This window comes from Myotis brandtii, unplaced genomic scaffold (genome assembly GCF_000412655.1).
Source record: "Myotis brandtii unplaced genomic scaffold, ASM41265v1 scaffold213, whole genome shotgun sequence".
NCBI lineage: Eukaryota > Metazoa > Chordata > Mammalia > Chiroptera > Vespertilionidae > Myotis > Myotis brandtii.
Window position 1 is genome coordinate 2,543,334 of NW_005357962.1, and position 10,106 is coordinate 2,553,439.

General features: G+C 49.5%; 1 protein-coding gene across 1 annotated transcript in view; it reads right to left on the reverse strand.

The window, feature by feature from the left end:
* Positions 1-10,106, reverse strand: part of ELMSAN1 (ELM2 and Myb/SANT-like domain containing 1) — a 19,157-nt gene that overhangs the window by 7,617 nt on the left and 1,434 nt on the right. Inside the window, 4 exon segments of the mRNA XM_005865826.2 lie at positions 698-764; positions 2,652-2,997; positions 7,616-7,915; positions 9,029-10,106. The exon segment at positions 9,029-10,106 is cut by the window's right edge and continues 5 nt beyond it. Of these exon segments, the coding sequence (XP_005865888.1) occupies positions 698-764; positions 2,652-2,997; positions 7,616-7,915; positions 9,029-10,106 (1,791 nt within the window).

Sequence of the window (10,106 nt, forward strand, 5' to 3'; positions counted from 1 at the left end):
TTTGCTGGGGGGGCGGGGGGGGGGGCAGGCAGCAGAATCTGACTTTCTCCTTGGAGGATGGGAGAAGATGCAGAGGGCAGCTGACAGAGGCTGAGCATGGCAAGGCCTCAGCTGGGTCTAAGGCAGCGGTTCTCAACCTGTGGGTCGCGTCCCCTTTGGGGATCGAACGACCCTTTCACAGGGGTCACCTAAGACCATCCTGCATAACAGATATTTACATTACGATTCATAACAGTAGCAACATTACAGTTATGAAGTAGCAACGAAAATAATTTTATGGTTGGGGGTCACCACAACATGAGGAACTGTATTCAAGGGTCGTGGCATTAAGAAGGTTGAGAACCACTGGTCTAAGGGAACCTGGCTTCTGGGAGGACACCTGGCAAATGGCACCAAGTGCTGCCAGAAAGGCAAGGCCCCCGGTGTTGGGAAGGGAGAAGGAGCTCCAGGTTTACAGGCGGGGAAGGAGTCCCTCCGACTACCCTTCTAATTCTCAGAGGCAAATGCAAACCAGACCGGCCCCTTCCTTTTCCTGCGACTTCCACACAGAAGCAGGGCGAGGAAAAGAAAGCCCAGAGCGGGCCGCCCAGCCCTCTGCAGGCCCTGCAGAGCCCTCTTCTCCTCCAAGGGCCGGCCTGGATGCCTGCACCCCATTGGCCACCCTCACACCACGGGCCAGAGGCAGGGCTGCACTTACGGCTCGATGCTCACTGGGGTGGCTTCCCCCATCACAGAGAGGACAGGTGGGGTGACTTCAGCACTATCTAGGGGACAAAAGGCAGGTTGGTAGACGGTACCCTCCTCCCTTCAGCAAAGCCCTCCCCGCCCAGCCCTAGGTGGCTGCTCCCAGCATTAGAACCACAGTGGTGACTCACAGAGGTTCACACCTGGAAATCAGGCATCCCGAGTCTCGGCTCCCAGCCTGCCATGGTGACAACTGACTGCAACTTTACTAAATATGTGGGTGCCTCCATTTCCCACACCCACTGAAAGGGGCTCCTACGGTTAATAATGTGAGGAGTGAATGAAATCATGCACAAAACCTAGCCCTGGGAGCTCCCCCACGCCAGGTTAACTCCAACATGAAACTGTGGTTGTACTAATAAGGCGGCCGAAACTTTTCTGCACCCGAGTGAGGTGGTGAAGGAGATCGCTGTTGCATAATTGTGTCCTCACTTCCTTGCTGGGTTCTCTGCCTCGGTTTCTCCTGAGCTAATCTCCTAATGCCTCACATGATCAAGAGACACTCCCTTGCTGCAAAAACAAAATCTTTGCTGACTCCTCTCTGCAACCAGAGATAAAACCTGCACTCCTCAGCAGTCCCCTTCCACCTCGGCCTCCCACCGCCCTCCCGCCTGGACCCTGGGTCCTAGCAGACTGGTTACACGTGGGCCCTCACTTTCCCTGCACAGTCTTACCTCCATGTCTTTGTCACACTCCTTTCCTCTGCCTAGAGTGTCTTCCCCGCCCCTTCACGGTTCAAGCTCAGCTCTAGCCCCACCCTCTCGTGAATGCTTTCCTCCCTACCCCAGGCTAGCAGCCTCTGCAGGTTTTGGAGCTTAGGGTCTGCTTCACTCACTGCCTGCTGATCCCACACCGCAAGGAACCTCTGCTTTTCTGTCTCCCAGGCCTCCATGTCAACTCTCTAATGACCCCGTATTTTCCTTAGAACAGACCATGGTGTCCCCCTATATCATTGGCGCCCTCAGAGGATCCGATTCGAGGCTTTACACCCAAGTTCTTGGTAAATATTCATGCATGGACAGACCTTTTCTTTGCTACTAATCTCTACAGTGACTTCTTCCTGCACATCCCAGGCAGGGAGAGAAGCTTTGAATTTTGGCGTGGAAGTGTGAGGGCAGAAGGCCAGCCAGCCCAGGTGAGCCGTTTCTCACTCACAGACACCAGGGGGCACCAGAGAGCTAAGCCATGGGTGAGGTCAGGATCAGAGGTTAATCTGGTGATGGCACCGCCTCACCCCTGTGCAATGTCTGGTAGTATTTACTCCCACTGAATCCTCTCCCCACCCTAGGAGATAGCATTATCACATTCTTCTGGGAAATGGATCTTTTTGTAGAGCGGGCAACATTTTTCAACAATTCAAACCCATGAGAGCCAAAATGTCTGCTCTTGGCCAAAATGACCGAGGAGAAAGGATCTGCCACGTAATATTAAGAACAAACATGACACATCAGGCATGAAATTACGTGCTGTGCATATGGTAATGCATCTGAACCTCACCACAACCCTCTGAGGTAGCTAAGCTATTAGGTTGAACCATAGGAAACTACTATATATGGACCTAAAAATCGTTGAATATTGGCAATTTCATCATCAACCAAACACTACACTGATATTCTCATCTAAACACTGGAGAAGCTGATGCCCAGGGAGTGTAAACGACTTGCACAGGGGATGTAACAGTAAATGGTGCAATTGGGATTTGAACCCAGGCCGTTGGGCTGACACCCCTCCTCCACCCACATGTATTCTTGAACCAGGACAACTTCCTGCTCTTTCTCAGAGATGAGAGAGTGGAGCCCCTTTCCTCACAGCATTCCAACCCAATCCCTAGCAGCCCCATAAAATGGGTCTCATCCCTGCCCACTGCCCTCCCTCTCCACACGGCCCCTGAGGCAAGGGTTACTCACTAGACCGGAGCAGGGTGCGGTGGGCACTCTTTGGTGTGATGGGAGGAGGGGCCGGGATGCTGCTCGTTGACATGATGGCATTGAAATAGAGGCCGGAGCCTTCCCGCACGGGGCTGAGGATGGGAGGTGGTGTATAGGGGGGCAGCTCAAAGCTCCGCTCAGAGGGGTGGTCAGCCAGGCGGACAGGAGAGCGCAGGTGGCTCTGGTACGGGGTGATGTTGGAGTAGACCGGAGGGGCGATGAAAGTGCCCGCCTTGGTGGGGATGATCAGGGGCTCAGGCCTCGGCCGCTGCTTTGGTTTCCGCACCGAAGGTTCCCCCTCCAACTTGACATTCATGTCTTCAGCCTGGAGAAGGAAACAGAAGCAAGACGGCTCAGCCTCCTACGTCCTGGGATGCTGAAGTCTTGACCACTGCTTGCTGGTCTCACCTTTGAAACTTAGTCTGCCCACCGCACCCATCAAGGCAAGCCTGAGACAGGTGGCAGGTCCCAGCAAACTGTTTCTGTCAAGGGCCAAACAGTCCACTTAGGGTTTGCGGAACACATGTCGTCTCTGTTATAAATTCTTCTTCTCCCCAGTCCCCTCACCCCCATTTTCAAAAATAATCCTTTAAAGATATTAAAACCATTTTTACGTCTGAATTTGGGCCACAGCCCATAGTTCCTGCTGTAAAGTATGCTATAGGGCAGGCCCTGGAGCTGGATTGCTTGGATTGAGATCCACCTCCCTTACCTACCACTTAAAGTAAATCACTTAACTCTCTGTGTATCATCATTTTTAACATGGGTATAATAAGTGCCTACTTAATGGGGTATCTATGAGGACTAAATGAATTAATATTGAAAATCACTAAGGACAGTACCTGGCACATAGTAATTACTCAATACATACTGGCTGCTATCACTACGTAAACTCTAGGCGTTAATGGAAACACACCCCCCCCCCCCTCGCCCGCCCCATATGACAAGACCTGAGCTGGGCATGGGGCCCATGTCTAACAAAATTAACAGGAGAGTCCTTCCTTGAAGAACTTTTTTTTCCCTATTGATTTTTTTTAGAGCGAGAGAGTGGAAGGGAGGGAGGGACGAGGAAGGAGAGAAACATCGATGTGAGAGAGATACATCGATTGGTTGCTTCCCACACACACCCTGACCAGGGCCAGGGACCGAACCTGCAACTCAGGTACATGCCCTTGACCAGGAATCGAATGCGTGATGTACTTCAGATACAAACCAAAGTATTTATAGTTGCAACAATATGATGTTGGGGATTTGCCTCTAAATATCCAGTGGCAGGGAGAAGTGGAGGTACAAATGAAAAAAGATCGACTATATTCTGATGGCTAAATATTGGGGTCGATTATAGCATTCTCCATATTTCTGTGCAAGATTGAAAAAGTCTGTACTACAAAGAAAAAATAACTAAATAACTAAATTTAAAGCTCCCCCCAAAACCCTGGTGTAGGGAAAGTACTCCTGGACAGAGTTTCAGGAGATTCAAATTCCAGGGCTAGTTCTGGCATCACTTGACTGAATGACCCTAGGTACGCCTCTTGCCTTTTCTGGATCTATTTCCTCATCACTGAAATGAGTGTGTTGAGCTGTGCAGTTGCTCAGGCTCCTTTCTGCCCATCCTCAGGACAAGCTTCCCAGGCCTCCGGGCTCCACCACAAAATTTTCCACCAACCAGAGAATAAGACTCCAGAGAGCAGAGACTGCTGCTCATGTTAACCTTGGAGCTCGGAGGGCAGGCATTTAGGCCAATTTTCCAGCTGAGAATAACGAAAAAAATCTGGACTCAATATAAAAACCACATTTCTGAAGGTATCAGAGACCAAATAAGTTGGCAAAGAATTAAAAAGCCAAGATCCAGGAAAAGAAGGAAAGTCAAAGAGGTGAACCAGTGTTTGGAGTTGCGTTTTCCCTAGAGTGGATGCTGTGACTGGAAGAGGCAACTGAGAGGCTGAGAAACTGAGTAGAAGTTTTAAAATAAATTCAAGGAGGCAGCAGAATGAAACTGGGAGTTTAGGGCTTGTCCAGGAAGCAGAGCCTGGTCAACTCCCTGCCTGTGGATTGGAACTCCAAAGGGCTATCTCCTCAGAATAGAGGCGAATCAGAAGTAGACGAGTCCTCACCTGGAATAAGGCCCAGCTTCAAATCATCTCATCTCTATCACCACTTAATCTCTGGTTAAATTAAAGGAACCCAGGGTAGCTGGTGCTATTTGCTACCTGTCAGATGCAAAGATAAATTCTCTCTGGAAGAGGAGAACTTCATCCAGAGCCTTCAACTACCTCCATAAGTCTTTGTATATCATATCTGACATTCAACAAAAACAACCGAATATACAAGAAAGCAAGATGTGATTTAAACACAAGAAGTAACAGATAATAGAAACAGACCCGTGGGGATCCCATTAATGGAGTTGTCAGAAATAAACTTTAAGAAAACTATGCAACAAGATAGAAGGCAAAGTTGAGAATTACAACAAAGAACTAGAAACTCTAAAAATTAACCAAATGGAAATTTGGTAACTGAAAAACTACTAAAATATAACTCAATGAATGGGCTTAACAACACATTAAACCCAGCTAAATAGAACTGGTAAACTGAAAGACAGGTCAGACTCAAAAAAGAAAAATATAGAAAAGTACATGACAGACAAAATAGGGGACATGGTGAAAAGCTCTAACAAATGTGTAACCAGAGTTCCAGAAGTAGGAGAGAGAAAATGGGGCAGAAGAAATATTCAAGAAGCACTACAAACTCTAACCAGGAGAATCACAAAGAAAACCACATTTAGGTGTAACAGCAAAACTGCTGAAAATGAAAGCCAAAAAAAAAATCTTAAAAAACACACAAAATAAAAAGACACCTTACATGCAAAGGAGCAACAATATGGCTTATGGTGATTTCTCAACACTGTAACTACAACGTAAGCCTGAAGACAATACAATGATATCTTTATCTTTTTTAAAATGTGTTTTTATTTTTAGCCTAAAAGAGATTCTCAACCTTCCTAATGCCACAACCCTTTAATACAGTAGTTCCTCATGTTGTGGTTGTGTTTTTATTGACTTTAGCCTAAAAGTGGTTCTCAACCTTCCTAATGCCACGACCCTTTAATACAGTTCCTCATGTTGTGGTGACCCCCAACCATAAAATTATTTTCGTTGCTACTTTATAACTGTAATTTTGCTACCGTTATGAATCGTAATGTAAATATCTGATATGCTATATGTGTTTTCCAATGGTTGCGCCCTACAGGTTGAGAACCTCTGCTTTAGAGAGAGAGGACAGGAGAGGGAGAGAGAGTGAAACATGGACATGAGAGAGAAACATGAATTGGCCGTTTCCCACACACACGCGAAACCTGGGCATGTGCCCTGACCAGCAATCAGACTGGCAACCTTTCAGTGTATAGGACAACACTCGACCAACTGAGCCACACTGGCCAGGGCTAGAATGCTTTCTTTAAATTTGCCAAAAGAAAATAACTACCAACACAGAATTTTCTACCTAGCAAAATTATTTTTCAAAAATGAAGATGAAATAAAACATATTCAGACAATCAAAGAGTAATAAAATTCATCACTGACTGACTCACACTACAGGAAATGCTAAGGATGTTCTCCAAGCAGCACCTCAATAATCTGAGATAGAAGCCTGGTGATATGAGAAGAAATAAAAAGTGGAAGGATACAGAAAGGCATAAAGTAAAAAGATAGAAGAGCCCTAGCCGGTTTGGCTCAGTGGATAGAACGTTGGCCTGCGGACCGAAGGGCCCCAGGTTCGATTCTGGTTAAGGGCATGTACCTTGGTTGCAGGCTCCTCCCCAGCCCAGGCCCTGGTCAGGGCTCATGCAGGAGGCAACCAATCGATGTGTTTCTCTCACATCGATATTTCTCTCTGTCTTTCCCTCTTCCACTCTCTCTAAAAATCAATGGAAAAAGAGGATTAAAAAAAAAAAGAAGAGATACACATCCCCCAAAAGAAAGCTAAATATTTGACAAAGTGGACTTTAAAAGGCGAAAAGATTACTGAAGATAAAAAGAAACATTTCATAGTGAAAAGTGTCTAATCCAGTTCTAAATGAATATGCAACTAACAACATCAATTAAAATGTATGAAACAGCCCATGACTCAGTGGTTGAGCATCAACCTATGAACCAGGAGGTTGAGGTTCGATTCACGTCAGGACACATGCCCAGGTTGCGGGCTCCACCCCTAGTATGGGGCTTGCAGGAGACAGCCCATCAATGATTCTCTCTCATCATTGATGTTTCTATCTCTCTCTCCCTCTCCCTTCCTCTCTGAAATACAAATGTTTTTTTAAAAAGTATAAAACAGCCCTAACCGGTTTGGCTCAGTGGATAGAGCGTCGGCCTGCGGACTGAAGGGTCCCAGGTTCGATTCCTGTCAAGGGCATGTACCTTGGTTGCGGGCACATCCCCAGTAGGGGGTGTGCAGGAGGCAGCTGATCGATGATTCTCTCTCATCGATGTTTCTAACTCTCTATCGCTCTCCCTTCCTCTCTGTAAAAAAAATCAATTAAAAAGAAAAGTATAAAACAACACCATCAGAACTAAAAGAAGAAATGGACAAAACCTCAATTTTAGTAGGAGATTTCAACACGCATGTTTGCACCAACAGAAACAGCAAACATTTACACCCCAGTGCCTAGCACAAGGCCTGACCCATATTATAGGCCCTATCAAAATTTGGTGACCTGAAATGGAAGACATTCACACATACTCTATTTTCCCAGACAGTCCCAATTTTAAGTATAAAACGGTCTCATCGTCCCCCATAGTGCATTTGTCCAGTCTGGTTTGGAAAACAGAAATAGCTATCACCATGGGTTGCTTAAACTGCTCCTTCAGTCACACTGTCCTTTCCCTGGAGGTCCCACGTCCCAGGAGCACTCGGGTACTGGAGGTTTTTGCAGGGGGAGCCTCTCCTACCTGAGCCGGGGCATCAGTCCCGGGGACACGGGTGGACCGCCTGCGGGTGACGATGACCGACGGCTTGTGTTCGGCAGGGTTGTGTTCAGGACCCTTCCCATCCTCGTCAGCACCTCCAGCCTGGGCCGCCTCAGATGGGTCCACAGTCCGCACAGGCACAGACACTGGGATAATGAGGGGCAGCATCCCGCTGTCCTCGCGCGCTCGCTTGGCAGCTAAGGAAGGCTCCGAAAACTCCACCCCGCACTTGGTAGTTGAAGCCAACACACTTTTCCGCTTCTCCTCTGAGCCGTTGGCATCCTGGAGAAGGGGAGGGAGGGAGAACGGAGGTGAGGTTCAGAAGGTAAGTCCGATGTGCTGGTCTAGGATTCCTAGTCCCATTCGATTTAGGGATCCGAACACCTATGATGGTTCCCAATGGTCATTGATCACCTGACCTTTTACCCTGACCACCTTTTCTCCCACCACATTCCCAAATATCCTCTATCACCTCCTTTCTGCCAGGTTCCCCCATCCTAGCCTGTGGTAGGTCCCCGGATGGCCATCTCAGGCCACAGGTGCCTGACAGATGTACTTTGCTTGGCCTGCACAGTGAGTGAGTGGCATATAAAAAATTATCTAAATATTTAAAACATATCTTTGTAAAAGAAAGCAAGCAGAGAACTTGTGGCAGGTAAGGGCGGTCTTTGTATATCTATTTTCCCAGTGGCAGCTGGCTGGAGTGAAGTCAAATTCTACAGCCTTCTACAGATCAGCCTGGCCCTGCAGGCATCGGGGGTTGAGACCTCAAGTAGAGGAAGGGGCCAACACTGGCTTTGGAGTCAGATATTAGGCCTCTATGCTAGCTTTATGACCTTGGGAAATCCCACTTGGGATTCTTTAGCAATAAAATAGGATAAATGACAGCATCCCTATCAAATTATTTGTGACCAAGTGTAAGAAACTCCAAGTACAATATGGATGCTCACACTCTGTTCATTCTTCTCCCCCACTGTCACTGCCTTTTCTGTTAAATTGACTTTATTGCAGTATTATTGACACAATAAAAGGCACCTATTTTTAATTACAGTTCGATGCATTTTGACAAGTAAAATCACCTGTATAATGACTACTACGTTCTTGTCTTTTAGCTGCTAACATTTAGCACACTGGATCTGGAAATGCAGGTACATGCACTTCCTGCCTGCAACCCTGCACCTGTATAAACCTCATCTCCCTTCAGGTTACGGATGCACCGAGGTAGAGATTCTTTGCACGCAGGGAGTTCAGAATTCCCTGAAATGTACAGGTTCCTTCATTTCCTTTAATGAAGTGAGACAAGTGCCCTCGAGGGCCTGGAGTCCTTGCTCTCCCCACACACAGCTCACCCCACACCCTCTGCCAGGTTCGGCTCCCACCCCATGCCACTCTTACCTTTGTGTTCTGCAGTGAGGCCAGCTCCACTGCCTTCTGGGCCAGGGTCAGCAAATTGGCCTCTTGGGACGCCCGGCGCCTCCTTCTCGTGCTCTGGATCACCCCACCCCGTAGCACCTGCCCACAGTCCCCTGCGCCCACTGCCCGCATGCCTTCCTCGCTGCCCATGATGGGAGCCTCTCGCTCCCGACCATTGGGTGCCAGTCTCTCCCCGTCAGACAGCAACTGGGACTCCCTCAGCTCCAGCGGGAATCCCAGAGCTTCCGGATGAGGCTGTCCCAGGGGGCCGGGTGGCGGCTGCTGCGGGGGCCAGTGATGTAGAAACAGGTTGGTGGCAGGCTCCTGCCCAGGCTGGGTACCAGCCCCATCCAGGGCGGTGGAAGGCAGGACGCCCTCCTTGGAGAGGCGTCGGGAGCGGCGGGGGAAGGCGATCTGGGCCTGAGGTAGCACGGGCTGCGGGGCTGACTCCTGCAGGAGGGCCTTGCGCAGTTCGGGGTTCATATCAGGGTTGTGGGGGAAGGGGTAGGGCACCATGCCGTGGTGAGTCAGGTGGGACTGCCCCAGTGGCCCGGCCGGCTGCAGGCCAAAGTCCTGGGGCTGCTGAGAGGGCGGCTGCTGCATGGGATAGAAGTTCTCAAAGAGCTGCATCTGGGGCAGGGCCGCCTGCTGCTGCTGCTGCTGCTGCTTCTGGAGCGGGTAGGCGGCGACGGGGTTGGGGGGCGGGGGGCCCTGCCGGAAGACCTGCCGGTTCACCTGGTGGCCGAACGCCAGCTGGAAAGGTTGCAGGGGCAGCGTTTGGTTTGGGGGCTTTTTGGCCACATGGAATGAGTTCAAGGGCGCTTGGGGCCGCCCCACCTCCTGCTGTACCTTCTGTGGCATCATGGGCCGCACGCTGTTTCCGTAGCGGTCCAGCTGCGGGCCCCCTCCCTTCTCCCGCTTCAGTGCCTCAGGGTGGTTATAGTAGGCGGCGACCATGCCGGGATGGGGGCTCCCTTTGGGTCCACTGTAGACGGGCAGGCTGTGGCAGTTCCACGTGGAGTGGGGCGGAGGCTGGCCCGGCTGCTGCTGCCAACCACTG